At 39.2% G+C, this 19,795-nt stretch overlaps 2 protein-coding genes across 3 annotated transcripts; one reads left to right on the top strand and one right to left on the bottom strand.

The window, feature by feature from the left end:
• Window positions 1–1,542: 1,542 nt before the first annotated feature.
• Window positions 1,543–4,930, top strand: LOC122005074 (phosphatidylinositol 4-kinase gamma 4-like). The gene is made up of 2 exons (XM_042559985.1): window positions 1,543–3,503; window positions 4,247–4,930. The coding sequence occupies exons 1-2, from the start codon at window positions 2,157–2,159 to the stop codon at window positions 4,628–4,630; spliced, it is 1,731 nt and encodes a 576-aa protein (XP_042415919.1). The 5' UTR covers window positions 1,543–2,156; the 3' UTR covers window positions 4,631–4,930.
• A 1,175-nt stretch (window positions 4,931–6,105) lies between these two features.
• Window positions 6,106–12,301, bottom strand: LOC122005075 (casein kinase 1-like protein 4). Of its 2 annotated transcripts, XR_006118314.1 has the most exons (16): window positions 11,960–12,301; window positions 11,831–11,871; window positions 11,366–11,435; window positions 11,138–11,286; window positions 10,016–10,111; window positions 9,840–9,910; window positions 9,478–9,539; window positions 9,340–9,403; window positions 8,867–8,951; window positions 8,657–8,783; window positions 8,403–8,485; window positions 7,743–7,797; window positions 7,334–7,479; window positions 7,008–7,184; window positions 6,797–6,914; window positions 6,106–6,316 (listed from the first exon to the last, which is right to left on the bottom strand). XR_006118314.1 is itself a non-coding variant. In XM_042559986.1 (15 exons), the coding sequence occupies exons 1-14, from the start codon at window positions 12,033–12,035 to the stop codon at window positions 7,011–7,013; spliced, it is 1,299 nt and encodes a 432-aa protein (XP_042415920.1). In that variant the 5' UTR covers window positions 12,036–12,301; the 3' UTR covers window positions 6,634–6,914; window positions 7,008–7,010. The 2 variants fall into 2 exon arrangements, 1 of the variants encoding a protein (XP_042415920.1); XM_042559986.1 differs by lacking the exon at window positions 6,106–6,316 and having other exon boundaries at window positions 6,634–6,914.
• Window positions 12,302–19,795: the final 7,494 nt, after the last annotated feature.

The raw sequence follows: 19,795 nt of genomic DNA, 5'->3' as shown, positions 1-19,795 counted from the left end.
ATTGTACTTCGGCTCCTTCTTCATATATGCACAACTCAATTCATGGATTTCAAAAGTTGAAAAAAAACTCTTCTAAGGTAACATATTCTAAATCCTTAGAGATATAGTAGGCATCTACTAATGATGCCATTTCGTATTTCTAGGGAATGAATTAAGAGCATACCTTAGTGAATCTCGATTGCTTACCTTTTATCCGAGATTCAAAAGTCCGGTGATGAGCTCCTTAATCCTCGAGTGAAGGTGTGCAATGGTTTCGTCTTCTTCAAATCGAAGGTTGGTGAGATGGTTGCGAAGTAAGTACCGTCTCACAAGTTTCACCTCCTAGGTTCCTTCGTGTAGTTCCAGGAATTTCTCCCAGAGTTTTTTGCGAACTCGTAGGCTCCGATTCGGTTGACTTCTAGTGATGGTAAAACGCTCAGCAGATGAAACTCTACGTTGTCGTTTGCCACGAAGTCAGCCTGTTCCTTTTTGGTTCAGTGGTATTTTTCTTTAGTTCTTCTGCTGCTCCATAGCTATTTTTCTTTAGACTCGAAGGCGCCTCTAGCTATTCCATAGCTCCACTTTAGTTCTTCTGCTGCTCCAATCGCTTGGGTGATTTTGGTCAACTGAAATAGGGCTCACCCAAACATAATTTCCGACCTTCTCCTTGAGCAGGCTTCCGCTCCGGCTTCTCGTCCCTCGAATGACGTGCACGTCCTTCTCGTCCACCGGTGTGCTCTTCCACAGCATCTCGTCTCTTTGACATACCGAGTCTGTCGGCTCTCTCCTGTGTCGTCCTTCTCGCTAGCCACGTCTTCCGCTCGACTTCCTGTGCTCCTAAGCTCCTGCACACTTAGACATAGGGATCAAAACATAATAGGACCTAACTTAACTTGGTTGATCACACCAAAAATAACCTTGGGGTTCCAACAGACACACCTAGCGTATTTGCCTAGGGAAGCGGACCCCCATGTTGGACTGAAGGACGATGGTGATGAAATCGATAGTACTTAGGCTCTGTGCACACTCAAACAAGCACACAAAACATTAGAGACCTGAAATAAAGAAAAAAAGTCTTCGGTGCAGACCCTCCGATGTTCAAATCAGATATTTTTTCCCCAGAATAATAGTGTATAAAAGAAAAAAAAAATGTAGAAGATGAATACGAATGTGTATATACTTGACTAAGGAAGAGTACCTCTATTTTTATGACATATTACTATCATATCACTTTAACTTTTAATTATCACGTTCTATTGTTTTGATTGTCATATCTATACCGGACCTTACTCTAACGCTAAAATATCCATGTTACAATTTACAAGTCACAGGCGTAGGTACAGGTATAATCTATAAACTCATAGAATAATAATACAGTGACAGTGGTTGAAGGAAAGTTTAATCACAGAAAATAATTTCATTCCGTCAAAAATAAATAAATAATCAATAGTGTAAAATAACTGACTCGTCCTTTTTTTAATAATTAAAATTTAAATGAAGCTCTACGGATGAGAGCGCTCCACTTAACGCCGTTAGCATGCTTCCAGGTCATCCAGTTTCGGTGTAAGTAACGGCATACGAAGCGGACCGACATGCGCGTCTCAGACACCTCGTCCTCCCCCAAAATCTCTCCTCCTCAGGCGACAAACGACCCGAGGGAAAGAAGCTAAATCTGGCATTTGGATCGCTGAGGAGGAAGAGACTGATTAAAAGGCCGGGTTGCGTCGGTGGAGATCCCTGCGAATCGATTCCGTCTTCGGTTCTTCCCCTTCGGTGGGAATCGATCCCCACGGGTCATTCGTCCTCTTTTGATCTCCCTCCTCCTCCTCCTCCTCCTCCTCCTCCTCTGATAGAAATCAGCATGTTGATCGACTAAAATATGCGTTTGATTTTCGGGTAATGTCTTAGTTTTGGGCGAATTTGGAAGGTTTAATATAGTGGGTTTTAAGGCTGTTCTAGAAGTTTTCCTTTGGTTCCTTTATCGGCTTGTAGAATTTAAGCCGATTTAGATTTTGTTTTTTCTCTCTTCTATTTCTTAAAAGGAAGTATGGCAGACAGTAGTTGAGCGGTAGTTTTTGAAGGAAAGAGTTCGCCTTTCGTCCTTTTTTTTTTTTTTTTTTTTTTTTTTTTTGGTGACCTAGAAGCACAAGCGGGGGTTTTCCTGTCAGTGTGAGAGAATGTCGTCCTCCGGAGTTCTTTCTCTCATCCCCAACCGGGAGGATTCACCGATGTTCCCCGTACGGTTTGACGGTAGCCGGTCCCCGCATTGTTTGCCGGAGTCCATCCTTATCTATCTTGCGGTCGCTGGGTCATCTGTGATTCCACTACGAGTATTGGAGTCTGAATCCATTGCCTCTGTGAAGCTTCGGATCCAGAGTTATAGAGGGTTTGCTGTGAAGAAGCAAAAGCTGGTATTTGATGGCCGGGAGCTGGCTCGGAATAATAACCTAGTCCGAGACTATGGGGTCGGCGATGGACATGTTCTGCACCTCATAATTAGGCTCTCCGATCTGCGATGCATCACTGTAAGAACCATCTCTAGGAAAACATACAATTTCCAAGTTGAACGGAGCCGCAACATTGGGTATATCAAACTGCAGCTCGCAAAGAGGGGTAATCATCTCAGCGATATCATCAACCACAAGCTCATATATGACGGTGAGGAGCTAGATGATTCTCAGTTGATTGATGATATTGATAAGAATAATGATGCTGTGATCCACTTGTTGATCCGCGGATGCGCGCAAGTTAGTACAGAAACCGTGGAAAAGGATTTTGAACTGTCAATTTACTCTGCTGATGTGACTGAAAAGGAAGAAGTTGATGATCTTCAAATTGTTGCTAGGAACCTGCTGTATGAGGGTCTTCTGATTAAGCCACTTTACGATTTGAAAGTTGAATTGTCTCCTGTGATTACAGACTTGATCAGGTCTGCTGCCTTAGGATTGGAGAAGGGTAATCTACCAATCATGTCATCGGAAGGTTCTGGGGGAGCATACTTTATGCAAGATGCTTGTGGACACAAGTATGTAGCGCTGTTTAAGCCGATTGATGAGGAGCCAATGGCAGAAAATAATCCGCGAGGGTTACCTTTGTCAACTGATGGTGAAGGGCTGAAGAAAGGGACACGAGTTGGGAAAGGAGCAATAAGGGAGGTTGCAGCATACATCCTTGATCATCCTGTCAGTGGGCCTCGATTATCTGATGAAGTTGGATTTGCTGGTGTTCCTCCAACAACCATGGTGCGGTGTTTCGATCATGGTTTTCATCATACGGAGGGGTATCACTATGTACCCAACAACTTCAAGATTGGATCCTTACAAGCATTTGTGGAAAACTATGGAAGCTGTGAGGATATGGGACCTCAAGCATTTCCAGTCCAGGAGGTTCATAAGATATGTGTTCTGGATATTCGGTTGGCGAATGCAGATCGCCATGCTGGAAATATATTGATATGCAAGGATGAAGATGAGGGGCGGATGATGCTGGTTCCCATTGATCATGGATATTGCTTGCCTGAGAATGTAAGTATTGCATTTATTTTTGTTGCAAGTAGGTATTTTAGAGTCCCCCATGTTTGTTCTTTATTTGCCTCAAAACATGGTGATATTCATTTTCATGGTTTCCATTTTTCATGTGAATCTTTGACACTGCATCCCAAATGGAAAATAGCCTTAGGATAATAACCTTCTTTTCCTTTCTTACAGATCTATATAATTCAAATTCAAGATCTCGTCACTCTTATTTATGTCCTGGTTTTGAAAATATCCATATGAAATTTAGTCTTGTGCATTTGTCCTAAAGGTAACAAAAAGGGTATTTGATTTGGCTCCATCAATGGCAAAGTGTATTTACATCTTCATGGAGGATTTAGAATGAACCAAGTGCCTCCTGAAAATTCCTCTAGTTCTTGTAGGAATGTCATTTGATATGTGATCGTTGGGTTAGCTTACTGGAAATATTGTGTAATTTGATCCTGCATTTGTATGCACATTTCATGCCTTTCAAACGGTAATTATTGCATTGTTATCTTATAGTGTATGTCTTGGAACTATGTTGGCTTACATTAATTCTCACACTCAGGTCCTACTGTTATATGGTTCCATGTTTTCTTGCATTTGCCACGCGTCTTGCTATCTCATTTTTCTGCAATGTATCTGTCTGATGCAGAGCTTGGGCCATTCTTTTATAGTCAATCATCTTGATATAATGATATTTCCAATCTTTTTATGGAAACTTTTTTTTTTTATGTTTGGTATTATTTCAGTTTGAAGATTGCACCTTTGAGTGGCTCTACTGGCCCCAAGCTCACCGACAATTCAATGAAGCGACCATCGATTACATAAAATCACTAGATGCTGAAGCAGATATTGAGCTCCTCAAAAATTACGGGCTGGAACTCGCATCAGACTCTGAATGCACTCGCACTCTCCGCATCTCAACCATGCTCTTGAAGAAGGGGGTGGAAAGAGGGCTCACTCCCTATGAAATTGGAAGCATTATGTGTAGGGAAACAGTGTTGAAGGAATCAAAACTTGAGGAGATGATCCGTGAAGCAAAGGATGCTGTTCTTCCAGGCACTAGTGAAGCCGCGTTCCTGGAGACTCTTTCTGAGATCATGGATCATTATCTCGTCAAGTTTGATTTGTAGATTGACCGGTTGGTGTTTCGTTTTTATTTGCAATTAGATGCATGTCTGTGAGCCTAATATATAGTTGGAACTATTAAAGGTGGTTGTATGTATAAAGGCCACCTAATTTAAATGTGGTAGTACTCGTGTGTTCGGGGGTATGGCTTCAGTTTTAGCACTTGCCAAACTCACTGACTCCGAGATTTGATTACGTCATTCTAATATATCTGATGCACATCAATAACACTAGATTGTTCTCTTATTCATGAAGAGAAGGGCTTATTGTTCTCTTATTCATGAAGAGAAGGGCTTATTTTAAAAGAATTGTCTTTGCGATTTTTCTTCCTTGCATTTTTCTTCTTTGAATCATCATTCTTCATTTGTGAAAGAAGAAAAAGATGAGAGCAAGACAAAGTTTAGGCGAAATGAAGAACATCATTAATCGATAACAGAAGCAAAAGACTGATTCATTCTCGGAAGCAAAAAGGCACAATAATGTCCATTGTTTGTTAATGGAAAAGTTAGAGCAAGACGCACTTACACAAGGCATAATATAAACCAACGCCAGCCTCGCGAATTAATCGGACTTATCAGCCTCGTCGCTGAGGCCCGCCTCCCCGAACTCGCTAAATTCTCCACAGGCGTCCTTTAGTTCCTTGTGCTCGTCGGAACCACAGTCGCCATCTTCCTCGCTGCAGAGCTCGTCGTCGCCAGATCGCTTGGGTTAGGCGTAGGCGAGTAGCCACGGCAGGTCTGGTAAACAGGAGGGAGGAAGAGCGTGAGCTGGCGTCGGCGGTCGGAAGCGGCGAGGGGCAAGGAGGGAGTCGTGGGCACCAAGGAGGCAGCACGGAGGAGGATGGAAGGCAGGGTAAACGCTACACCACGAGCCACCGAAGAGCAGCGGTCGCCGTTGCTCGTTGCATGAACTGAGTCGGGCCAGACGGCTATGGAGACTTCGCACATCCTAGCCAGTAAAGTTTCATTTCTACCCTACATTTATCTGTTTTAGAAAAAGGTCCTTTAATTTCAAATATATTTCATTTATCCGCAATCATCATCGTTTCTCCATCGATGAAACACTGACCTGGCAAACGGCGTGAAGGAAAGAGTTTTTTAAAACAAAAAAAAATTAAGGAATATTCTAATGTGAGATTATTTTCATTCAAAGCAAAACCAATAAATCTAAATATCTTTATAATGAAAAATACCTTAAAACAATTTATTAAATACACCACAAAAGGTCAGTTTTTTATTTTTTTTTCAAACTTAATCCACCGAAATTAGATGAAACCAAATCATGTCACTATGCTGATACTTGACTGTAATCTCAAATTCATTTGTTTTTTTTTAGTTTTTATTCAGTGATCGGGTCAAAATTTTAGTTTTTAACATCGATTTATAAGTACACCAACCAAAATCTCGAAACCGTGAGAAATTTCGAAGCCCTCGCAATAGTCTCGAACGAAATTATTTGTCGTTTTAGTAGGAAGATAAAGAAATCAAAACTACTACTCTTATATATATTATTAATTAGTGCGAGATATATATCATATAATAGCCAGGGCTCGCATCCACCAAGAGAATACCTGTTTTTTCAAGCTATCAGGACAGAACGTTTTCGTCGTTTCTCTGTAAGAAGTCCGAGTTGATGCAGATTCCATGTCGGTAATCTTCAAAAGTAATCCTCTATATTAACAGCATCATTCTCTGGAAGACCAAAAAAAGAAAACTAGATAGGTAAGAGACTAAAAGTAAAATCATTATTTGATTCGCATTATGTACAAAATCACTCGCGTGGCACCACAAGTATAGCTGTATTGCAGTCTGGCAAAGAAGACAAAAGCCCGATATCTGAAAATTAGATTGCCCACCTTCCTTTAGATGCCTCAGCGACGGGAGAAATTATTTCAGATAACCATCCTTATCCGAACAGGTAAATACAGCACTAAACAAGCAGCAAATAGCCCCCGGATAGTTGAATCCCCAAGGCACTTTGTTACAAGATATGTATGCCATAAAGCCGATAAAACAAATAGGATATAGATCTATTGACAAATTAACTGAACATGATTTCACATCCAATTTAAACGGAAAATAAAATGCTAGATCAGGAAGTGTCAATTTTGGAACACACTAGCAACCATGTCTCATGGAGACAATTTTAGCAACAGATGTATCCGTAGTCACCTTAATAGGAATACACAATGTATTCTGATATCCACGATGTGACTTCAGCAATAACGGTGCAGCAACCTTTAGCAGCATATGTTATCTCAATGTTTGACCCCGACCACTGAATCTACACCTGAAGAGTCCAAAAGAACATACGTTCAACCTGAGAAATCCCATATCATCGCGGGGGAATCTGCACACAGGCAGATACACAGAAAAGTATTACCAGTCACTTGGCTGAAGCATTGCGCTGCAGTGTTGGAAGCCAACTGCTGGATGACCCAACATGTGAAACATCAGTTGGCCCTGATTGTCTGGAATTCAAGGCATGTTTCTTTGTGGAGCCAGGAAAAGCAAATGATGTGGACGGTACATGTGGTCTTCCAGAACTTGTTCCAGCCCTCTGAAAAGGAAGAGAAATAAGTCAAGAAAAATGTGATGAATAGAAGGGAAGTACCTAAAATATGCAATTAAAATATACAGTCAAAGGGGCCTTTAGTGTTGCTAGGACAGATTATGCTTCATTTCAGCCAAAGTAAATGTATGACTTACCAACTTATCAAGACGATCAACATCAGAACTTATGTTCCTCTCAGTTATGTGTTTAAGTTGCATTTGAACTGCTGGGCGAGCAGCACTACTTGGTACCATGCGTTCTGTGACTCCGTCAGCGTGAGGAATGTTGCTTGAACTGGTAGCTGGAATGTAATTTGAAGATATCATTTATGCAAGAACAAAAGTGTATTCTAGGTAAACTAATAGTAGTTTGTATATTATCAATAAACATGTTGTAACAAAGATTACAGCCGACAGTGTGCCACTGGCTTTATCAATAACCATGTTGTAACAAAGATTACAGCAAACAGTGTGCCACTGGCTTTCTCCAATCATTATAGTCCAGATAAATTTGAACTAGAATCTATCAACATGAACCCGAAAGCAGTAGCAGAAGTAGGAAAACCTTGTTTGTCGACATCCATTGGAATTGCTCGACTAGTCATTCCACCAGAGACCGGCTGTCATTTCAGGAAAAAAAAAATCTCATCAACAAAGATTATGTATAGCTCTTCCAGAAGTTGAAGTTCTAAAAGAAATGTTTTTCAACATAGATAGTTGAAGTTCTAAAAGAAATGCTTTTCAACATTGAAGTTCTAATGTTTTTCAACATAGATAGTTGAGGTTTAAAATAAATGTTTTTTCAACATAGATAGTTGAAGTTCTAAAAAAATGTTTTTTCAACATAGATAGTTGAGGTTCTAAAATAAATGTTTTTTCAACATAGATAGTTGAAGCTCTAAAAGAAATGTTTTTCAACAGACAGTTGAAGCTTTAAAAGAAATGTTTTTCAACATAGATACTGGAAAGAAGAAAAAAGAAATGAATGAGACCTTTTAGATCTATGCTCAAAGAAGATCATCCTTCCCAATAAAAAAAATGAAAATCAGACATATTTTGGTCAAACTATCCACCCTTATATCAGGTAGAACTATGAAAATTATCTCTCACATTTTCAAGTTATTTGAAATGAAGCAGACAATCAAACTACAGAAGCAAAGAAAGTAAGCCTTAATAGCTACTGAAGGAGTTCTATATTGAATTTTGCAATGCAAAGCATACTAACAGAGGATCGTGGTTGACATCTTGTCCTTTGGGCTTGCTGATATTTCAGAATTGTCCAATCAAAAATAAAATCAAATTCATAACCTGCCATAGTTAATTGAAAAATGTCAGAAAGATTCCAACAACATAATTTCAGCAAGTATCACTGCATAATAATGTCCATAAGAACACCTACTGACTAACTCAGAAAATGAATCCATCAAGTAAATGTCTCTCCAACTATGAGTTCTCAAATTATGATTTCCCATACAATACCTTCACGAGTGAACAAGTCACGAAAAAGACGCTTCAGGAATCCATAGTCAGGCCGTTGTTCAAAGGTCAAAGAATGGCAATAGTGGAAATATGAAGCAAATTCCACAGGGTGGGATTTGCATAAAACCTATCAAAAGTTAAAGAGTAATCAACCAGTTACTAATATTTTCTGTTTGAAAAGATCACAATATGCTGTTACTGGGTACATACTTCAATGGGAGTTGAAAGCTTCTTCTCGCATATCTTGTCATACTTCTGCTTCTTTGTGGCAGCTTTTAGCCCTTGCCATGGAAGACTTGAAAGGAAAACAGGAAAGAATTAATTATTCTTGGAATGAACATTGACGAAACCAGATGTGACAAATGCTTGAAGCAGATAGAGATATGAGAGATGCATTAATACATATGACTAAACACCATTACAATTTTCTGTTTAAAATGTCGAGCCTAATTTTTTTTTAAAAAAAATCATTGAAACAAATATGACAATTTTGAAGGTATGTTCAAAGCCATATTTTTTTTATTCATCAGAAACGGGAACAAATATCAATTTTACCACAATACAAAAAGTCTTCTCTTGTTTTAATTTTCAGAACACTGGTTTTGTGTCAGTCTTGCAGCATCATTGTTAACTATCGATAAGGAACTCAAATCTGTCGAATGTAATTTCCTAATTAGGCATACCTCCCTCTGAGAAAATAGAGGAGAACATAACCAAGCGATTCCAAATCATCCCGACGACTTTGCTCTGGTAAGTTGATGGATTAAGTTATCATGGCACCAAACTAAAACTAAACACTGCTTGGATCAGCCACAACTTACCAATGCCAAGATGAGTATTGCAGCTAGCATAGCGAGCAGTTCCAGTCAAGTTTTTGTTTTCTCTGAGCAAGAAAATAATAAGGATGATCAGTAATCATCATTAGATGTCATTTTCAAAGTCAAAGGTAAAAAAAATATTGGGTCTTTATGTTCAGTGAGCACAAACACCCAATTGTGGCTTCACCTCTCTATTTCTATGTTGACATCACACTTTTATCAAGGAAAAAGTATGTATAAATTTGTTAATATTTCTGTTTGCTTACAACCATTTGAATAATCACCAGACATCACTGTTGCATTACTATGTGAAATCTATCAAAGAAAAAGATAAATGAAATAAAACACGATTATGATTGATGCACCTGTATGGGATATGACGATTGGTATTAGAATCCCTATATCGTTTTGCAAGTCCGAAGTCAATGATATACACCTGGAAAATCATATTCAAACAGTTAGTATCAGGAGGAAAGGGGAAAAAGTCAAGGTTGCATATGCAACAACCACAAGACTGATGAGAGGCCCTTTGAATTACTACCTGATTGGCCTTCCGACCAAGACCCATTAGGAAGTTATCAGGTTTGATGTCTCTGTGCAGAAAACCTTTTGAGTGCACATATTCTATTCTTGTAATCTGTTGAATATCAAAGTTAAGAGTGATTTCTTATAAAACTCAAATGTGTATAAAAATGCATTGCAAGTATTAATTAGACATCAATATGACCTAAAACAAAGTAACATAACTTCTATTGTCATGTTTCACTAAGAGGGATTTGGTCGATAAAACAATGGCACTAGGCTTAGTAATAAATACAAGCAGTCACATTGCTAGGTTCAAATTGTGCAAACAGTATCAAGGAAATTTTCTTTGCCCTTGTCCGCCATATGGATTGGACATATAAGAATTTTCAGTGGTTGTATATGATAACAAAAAAAACCTTATGTTAGGGAATCAATCCTGCTAATGAAGTGTTAATTATAACTTGTAGAATCTAACCATTGGCATTGTAAATAGATCTCTCAGAGTAAGTCACAAGACAAGTTTTAACTAATCAATGAAGAGAAATAACATATTAAACTGCCAAAATGAAAAGCACATGAATAGTTTGACTGAATTCTTAAATGGTATAGTTGGATTACGTGTTCAATTTAGCAATTAGCAGTTTTCTGGCATGGAACCAGGCATAAAGAATTTGCCAAATAATATTCCTTAAGAAAAACAAGGATGAGACTTTATCAATTACAATGCTCCTTATAAGTCATAACTGTAGAATTATTTCTACATTTCTTGTCTTGATCAATTTAGTTGGATCCAAGAAACAGCTACATCAGTTCATCCATAGACATTTGGCCTAAGACATCTTGTGGTTATTTTCTCATTAATGAGGATGTTGCTTTTTTCACTTCAAGCATAAAACATGATACTGTGTGCTTCATAACTATCCAGTTTAATTCATCCAATTTATATTTACAAATTAATTTTTAGTTGAGTAACAGGTCATCACATTCAATATTCAATCGTGTCAAATTCCCTAAAATTTAAATATGATCAGATATATTAAGCTCTGAACGTTTTCCCAATTTGTGCAAAACTGAAAGGGAAGGTTTTAAATCCATCCTCTGAAAAGTGTTCTTTCATAACACATCAATTTGCAATTACCATTTGATCTGCAAGCATCAGAACTGTCTTTAATGAGAATTTCCGACCACAATAGACAAACAAATCTTCAAGGCTTGGACCAAGCAAATCGAGAACAAGAACATTTTCCTCCCCGTCAACACCACACCATTTTGTGTTTGGGACACCACCTACAAGGATGATTTGAGCAATTAACTTAGGAATTGCAGAAAAGGGAGAAATTTAAGCCATATGGCTTGATTGACATACTTCCTCCCTGAAGAATGCTATACAGCTTGGCCTCATAAAGCAACTGTGGATGCTTGGTCTTGCTGTTCTCCTGCAATCATGTACCAAAATAGTAAAAGCAGATAACCAACACGACTAGCTCAATCAGGACAGCGCGATACAAAATAAAATTCATTAACGTCTATTCAAAGCCTGACTATCAGGAGAATGCATCAAAGTTGATCGACCTTCCAAATTATTTTAAACGCCAAAGAAATTCAGCTAGTCGACCATGACAAATACCACTTTCCGAGAGTTCAATAGGTCATGCCGGTAAAGCGCATCACTTTAGGGTTCGGGCAAAAGTAGAAATACATCTTCGAAGAGAAAGCTCAACAAATTCAGTAAGAAGAAAAGGCAAAAGTATCCTCGATCGAGCTATACAAACAGGCAGCAAAAATCGGATAGCCAAACAAACAATACATCACGATAGATCGGAGAACTTACGATCTTAACCGCGACGATCTCAAACGTGTCAACGTGCGTCGCTGCAACACCCGCAAGCAGATCGTAAGTGAATAACAAAAAAGGAAAACAAACGAACAAACCACAGAAGAAAGATCTCGATTTGCCCACCGAGAAAGATCTCTCCGAAGGATCCGCTCCCAATCTTGCGCCCTAGCTTGTACTTCCCGCCGACGATCCGATCCATGGCCTACTTGTCCTTTGTTCGTCCCAGAAGAGCATCCAATAACTGGGCTGCAACAGGATCGAAGATTTCACGAGACAGATCTCCAGCTATGGGCACTACTCAGACGACGGGCCGGGGAAGACATCGCTGGGGCATTTCAGGTAATTTAAAGACATAGCTGCGAGGACGAGAAAGGGAGGCGGCTTCTTCGTTGTTATCCCAGTCGTAGGGCGGCGGTTGATTGGCCACTCGACCGAAGCCAAGCGAACCCAACGACTTGGCTCAAGTTCTTTAGCGAGACATCCGGTTATATATATATATATATATATCTTAAACGAGTTAGGATTAAGAGAGGAGGGTTTTTTAAAAATATATATATATATTTTTTAGATATCCGAACTGCTTCACATTTGGACTGAATTCATAATAATAAAAAATAAAACATCTATATAAATATAAATTCTAATTTGAAACTGCCCGCTGCCTTATCTTCTCGCGTGATCCAATCTCCCCAGCGAACCAACAGTATACACGTTGTATATGCTTTGGGGGGCTGCCTTCGTTTGAGGGGTAAAAATTAATGAGTTGTAATTAATTGATCTTGATGACTAGTTTAAGTCCTCGTGGCCAAAACATGCTATCATTTTCTTTTTTATGTTTTGTTTTGTTTGCTAGGAAAGTTATCCTGTTAACGAATCTGTGGCTTATAATTTTAAATAACAACAATAATCATAGGAGTTGCAATAGAATCAAATTGATGAACTTTAAATCCTCCCCTAACTAACGATAATTTCAGGTTGATTTTAGGGTGAGTTTGGATTTCATTTTGGTGCATCCACCTGCTACGAGTTGGAAAATAAAAAATACAGCAACAATTACACCATTATAATTAAATATACATAAATAAATAATCTCACAGAGATCTAAATCTAGTCTTGAGTCAGAGTTTTGGTCGACAGAACCAGTTGAGTGCTGACGTTGCTGGTGATCCGATCGCATGCTATTCTTCTGCATTAACACTGACAGATCAAATCCGCCAAACAATCAATACAATTGAATATTGAATAAGAAAAGTTAAGGTTAAATAAAATTATATTTTGTGAAGCATTAGATGCCGAGGAGACGTGAAGTTTCAATATATCAAGGTTATCAGATGTTAGATAATGAAGAAGTTTCAATAGAATAAACTTCTAAAAGTTATAATTTTTGACTGAGATGATTTTCATTGTGAAACGAAGCTCATTCAGATATTTAGATTTATCAAACTCAAGTATTAATCGACATATTAATCAACTAATGGGTAAGATCAATTGGTTGATAGGTGAAAATCAACCCCAACTTGAAGGCTATGAAAGAAGGTTCTTGAAGAGATTTTGGACGTCAGTGCTTGAGTGTTTTGGAAGATAGTTGATCATGTCGGAAAGCTGAGAAGATGGAACTGTCAGAATGATGTGGCTAGAATAGTACTGACCAAGTCGCCATACCCCGGAAGGGAGGGTACGGTGAGCTGTCTTCTATGTCGACCAAGTCGTCAGAAGATCTCTGATCAACGCTACCTGCAAGAAGGGCTTGGGTTTTCCCGGTCTCTGGCACCCCGATGCTCGAGGCAGATCCCACGGATATATAAGAAGCAGGATAATATCTAAATAATGAAATGAATGAAGAGTGAATATGGTGACGTACCTTGGCCCGGGGGTGTCCTCTGGTCGCAACGCTTGGTTGTAGAAGCGGGCGGAGATGATGAGCTGTCTCAGGTTAGCCTCCTTCTATATAAAAATATAATGATGGATAGAAATGTCACATGCAAAAAGGGGAGCAATAACCTCCCTATACCTTGGCTCGCGGGGACGGGACTTTATTTAACCTGAAGGATTTGACTGGATGAGAACTGGGTGATGCGAAGTTAGGGGTAGTACAAGGCCGGAAGTCACATGGAGCCAAGGAGCTGGAATGTATCAACGACCCGAAGGCCAGAACCACATTGACTCGTCGGCCAGACACCACCTCGGCTCGCAAGCCGAATACCATATCGACTCGAAGGTCAGAGCAAATAAACAGTACGGAACTTGAACAGGCGACATAGCTGAAACGGAACAGGTGGTATAACATCGGAACAGAATGGGGACGGCGAGCATGCCTTAGAACTCAAGTGGCGGCTGCCCAGAAGGCGACGGTTGTGGAGGCGGCGACAGCAGGCGTTGGAGGCGGTGACGGCAGCCGCTGGAGGTGGAGACGGTAACCGCTAGAGGCAGCGACGGCAGCCGCTGGAGGCGGCTCTAAGGATGGCAGCAGTGGCCATGAGGTGATGAGGGCATTAGTGGTCGTGAGGACTATAGCGGTCGGTTGAGAAGGCACTTGGTGGCGACGACAGCACTGGAGAGGGCCCTCTGTGGCTGACGGAAGCCATTGGAGGTGGCACCAAAGGCGAGGGTGGTGCTCCACAACGACGTCAGCATGGAGGCGAAGATGGTATCGACGTGCGTGGTGATGGTGGTGACGGACGAACCCAGCCAAAGAGAGCCCTCCTCTAGTAGCGTGGTCACGAGAGAAAAGAGCAGCATATGAGGTTTCCGGCAAGATAGCGACATGCATGAAAGCCCTCCATGGCGCCGTTGGCAAAGCACAAATCCCCCTCCCCTTTAGCTGATGAACAGTATGCCCCTAAACACCAAAACCCTCAACATGTAAAAAAACCAAAATACCCCCCTCTTTCTCCTTAATTCCTCCTAAGTCCCTCAAGGATACCTCTACATCACAAGCCTCCCCTTCAAATCTAGTCGAGGGAGGCACGAGTCTGACTGACTAAACAGTCCATCGCAAAGGCTAAAATGCTCCAATATAGAGTCAGGTCACTAAGTTCATCGTATAACATGGAGCTCATAGCTATGACGATGTCGATCAAGTGATCGAGTGAATGCTGACTAAGCGACTGAGAGACTGTCGAGCAGGTGGTCGAGCAATGCAAAGCGGATGCCAAGAAAGCGACTGAACGGATGCAGAGAGGATGCAAAGCAAATGACTGACCCGATGCTAAGCGAATGCAGATCGCATGAATAAAATGAGCCCGTAGCCCATGAGATCAAAGGTGAACAATGTAAGTACCCCAAGGTAGTTTTGATGTGATCAACTAAGTTAGGTTAGGTCATGTTGGTCTTCAACCCCTGTGTTTAAGTGTGCAGGAATTTAGGAGCACAGGAAGTCAAGCGAAAGATACAGCTAGCTGTTGAATCGAAAAGAACGCTAGAGGGGGTGAATAGCGTCGTTGAAAAATCATTATCGAGTCAAAGTACACAGCGTAAAATAATAACCAAAACAACGCTAACACACCAAGTTTTATTTGGTTCGGAGCCTTCGTCGACTCCTACTCCAAGACCTACACGTGAGAGTGCTTTCGTTGGGCAATCCACTAATAGTTCACAAAAGAATTACACAATAAGTACAAGAATTATAAAATAAAGTTACCGACAACAAGGAAAATAAAAACTGAGTCGTAGGTTGTCAGAGAAGCTTCCCAGCATCGCAGAAGCGTCTTTGGAGTAGCGCACAAGAAAGCAGTTATAGAGAGAAGTTGTGTTTTGTGCTCCTGGTGGAAGGCTACTTATATAGGCAGTTCTGGGCACCTGGATCCCTTCTGGGTGCCTGGACTATGACATCAGTCATCTAATCAACGCACTCCAAGCTGGCGATAAGATTGATTTTGGGCATTTCGAGCGCTTGGATCACTTCTGGGCGCTCAGACCACTCCGGGTGCCCGGATCCCTTCCGGGCACTGGACCAACTTTTCCAACAGCTTTTATTTCCTGTAAAATAAAGTTAGTTCGAGATAATAAAACTTATATTACCCTGCAAAACAAGTGTTAGCACAAGAAATAGTAAAGAGTAATAATTAGATTCTGTCTCCTCAAGACCAGAATCTAGTTAAGATCTCAACTTAGATTTCCCAAACTGATCTAAGTTGGATCGAAGCCTACTGTTCCCTCAAACGGGGAGCGCGTTCTCACCAAGTCACTCTCCTCTAGTGACTTACCTTAACTTACCGCTTTGCCAGACATCTGATCAGCCCGTTGACCTGTATAGACTTCATGTCAGCTATCCGGTCGGCTCGTTGACCAAGCTGGACTTCGTGCCAGATATCTGGTCAACCCGTCGACCTATCTGGACTTCGTACCAGCTATTTAGTCAGCCCGTCGACCTAGCTAAATTTCTTGCTAGATATCCGATTAGCTCGTCAACCTATCTGGACTTCTCCTGCACACTTAGTTAAATCGTCAGATCACATTAAACCTAACTTAACTTATTTTTTCATTCATCAAAATCTGAGTTAGACCATTAGTTCAACCTGCACCAACAATCTTCCCTTTTTGATGCAATGACAACCTGGGTTAAGTTAAGAAAAAATAATATGCAAAAATAAATGACATGGTTTTTAAGTTAGTCTTGTTTTGATGTTATGCTTGGTATTTTGCTAACTTAATCCGCTTAACCCTCCCCCTTTGACATTCATCAAAAAATAGGAATAGACAATCCATGGAAAAAATTTGCTAAGTAACAAAAAAAAACATTGACAATAGAAAATTTTCATAATTACTTGAGTGAGTTAAAAACAACTTAGAAAATAAGTTAATTAAATTGAAGAGAATCTTTAAAGACATCTAGTAAAGTGATTTTTAAAAGTAAAAACTTTATGTCAGGATTTTCAAAAATAAGGTGATTTTGAAATTGTTTTCCAAATCTGCATAGTTTTCAAAATATAAGATTTCCAAAAGATACAAAAATTTGATAATTCTAAGTTTTTGTAAAGATAACTTTAAAGATTAGAAAATTTTAAATTATTTTCAAAATCTACTAATTTTTCATAAGGTTTTCAAAATAAAAGTGTTTGCAAAAATAACTTTAAGGTTAGAAAATTCAAAAATAAAGACAAGAAATATTTTGAAAATAGCTAGGTTTTTTAAGATAACTTTTGAAAATATTTGAATTTTTTTTTTCAGAAATGTCTTTTAAAATAATATTTCAAAAACTTAAATAGTGGTCAAACTGATTTACAAAGCTATCATTTAAAAACATTAAGGATGATAAAGTTGAAGTGTTTACAAACTTTATAATTTTTTAAAACAATTTTTAAGTTATTAATCCTCCCCTTGAACCTGACATTATTTTAAAATAGACAACTAAAAAATGTCTTTAACTGTCTAACCATTAGTTACTTACTAACTATCAAAAAATAGTAATTTTCACTTGGTTAGTCAGGTTAAGTTAATTTATCCAGTTAGTGTTTAACTAAGCTGAAAAACTTAACCTGATTACTGTTAGTTTAGTATTTAATGCCCAGACTTGTATTGATGCACTGATATAAGCATCTTAAGTCCAAGCAATCTGCCTATGCATCTCACCCCTTTCTAAGTTTAGCAATACACAAACAAGGTAGTGCTAGTGTGTTGATGAGATGCTCAAGTCCTAGATCTATAGGATCATGCTTTCTAAGGATTTGATCTACACTAAGGCTAAAAATAATTTTAAAAATTATAAAAATAAGAGAATTTTGAAAAAAAAAAATAAAGAAAGAAAGAATTTTATCCTAGAATTTAAAAAATAATTTTCGAAGGTAATTTTGAAATTAAGAATCCTAGTCTATCAAGCACATTCCTAACTATAAATAAACTAAGAAAAACTTATTGTAAATAGTAAGTCAAAAATGTATAATGTATAGTAATAATAATCAAGGCAAATACAAGTAGACAATAGTAACCTAATCTACTGTGATGATGAGGAGGGTGGCTCGGAACCTAGAGAGCGCAACATCTCTATCAGCTCAGTGTGATAAGTCTGATCATCCTTGCGAGTGCTGGACAAGTCCCGTCGAAGATCGGAGACATCCTACCGCATGTCCCGTCCAAGATCAGAAATCTCCTATCGCATGTCCCGTCGAAGATAGTTGACATCCTGCCGAAGGCTAGTCACAGCTGACTCAAGGTCGGTAACCGGTCGGCTATAGTGCGAGGGGCAGGATGTGCTGCAAGGGGATCGCCAAAAAGCGCAACCATGAACTCATCCACCCCTGCCTCCTCCCCCTCGGCATCTGGCTGTGGCTCGACGTCCTGGTCAAGTTGGTGTTGGGCCCCCCTTCACCAGGACAAGACACCCTCATCATCTATATGAATACCACCTAAAGAAAAGTTCCTAGATCCTACCATGTCAAACTCAGTCAAGGCCCTGACATCACCTCTGGTGACATCAATACATAAAGAGGCAATGTATGCGGTCAAGATGTTGCAGTAGGGCATGTGAACCCATCTGCTGGTGATGAGTCCAGCTGAGTAAAGAATGACATGAAAAATATGTAAACTAATATCTATATCTAATATATGACAGAAGGCATACAGTAAAATGAGTTAAAGGGGCGCATCATCGCAACGTCGCGAGTGGTCAACGGCAAAATACAAGAGACTAAGATCCTATAACGGGCATAGTCCTAGACTCTAAGGGAGACTTGTTGGAGTGTATACTGAAAGTCTAAGCTTTGTAAACATTCATTATGAATAAAGAATCACATTTGGTCAAATGGTCTACATTTGTTTGTAGTTGTTCATTTAATTTATATTGTAGATAACATAGTATGTGGTGTCACATACAGAAGATGATGTTATCAGTACCTTATAAATTATAAACAGTAGCTCACGACCAGAATGGAAAGGAACAAACCATTAGAAGGTCGTAGTGTAATTAGGTATTAGTTTATCTTAACTGTATAATTACACTAATACACTCAGAGTGTATTGAGTAGGACCATTTGAGGTCGTTCCTTTTATACTGACTTTATAAAGGAACAAAGACCTCAGTTATTATAGAAGTGTGTGCTCTTAATCCTAATATAATAACAAGCACATATATTTGATATTTATTTCTTTAATTTATCAATGGGTGAGATTTAGTTCGATGAATCAATAAACCCGATAAGTTGGGAAATGGTATCACTTATAGTGTGTGTTGTTGATTATAGAAGGAAGCTGTGTCCTAGAGATACTAGGATGATAATGTCCCCAAGAGGAGCTCATAAGGATTGTCATGTTAAACCCTGCAGGTGGACTTAGTCCGACATGATAATAAGGTTGAGTGGTACTACTCTTGGACTTAGATATTAATTAAATGAGTTGTCAGTAACTCACTTAATTAGTGGACATTTGATATCTTAAACACAGGGAGACTAACACGCTCATAATAAGAAGGAGCCCAAAAATGTAATTTGGGATTGGTGCGGTAGTTCAATGATAGTTCTCTAGTGGAATGAATTATCATTGATAAAATTAAGTTGTGTGTTCGGGGCGAACACGGGATGCTTAATTTTATCGGAAGACCAAAACCAATTCCTCCTCTCGGTCCCTATCGTAGCCTCTTATTTGTAGAGTTTTATACCCACCTATACCCACTTTCTATACCCACCCAATAGGGGCCGGCCAAGCTAGCTTGGGAACAAGCTAGGGCCGGCCTAGGTAAGAAATTGGGTGGCCCGCCCTAGCTTGAACCCAAGCTAATAGGGCCGGCCAAATTAAATTTAAAAAGAAATTTAATTTTAATTTTTATTATTATGTGGAAGATATAATTTAAAGAGAATTAAAATTAAAATATCTCTCTTGTAAAAGATCTACAAAAGATTAAAGAAAGAGATTAGATCTCTTTCCTTATTTGTAGATTGGAGAGATGTTTTATTTTCTCTTTAAAAATTATTCACATGTTGATAAAATTAAAATTATAGAAATTTCCTTTTATCAACCATGAAGAGA

Source organism: Zingiber officinale, chromosome 7B (genome assembly GCF_018446385.1).
Source record: "Zingiber officinale cultivar Zhangliang chromosome 7B, Zo_v1.1, whole genome shotgun sequence".
Lineage (NCBI taxonomy): Eukaryota > Viridiplantae > Streptophyta > Magnoliopsida > Zingiberales > Zingiberaceae > Zingiber > Zingiber officinale.
The sequence above is the reverse complement of the archived record's forward strand: the minus strand, read 5'-3'. Positions and strand labels throughout refer to the sequence as shown.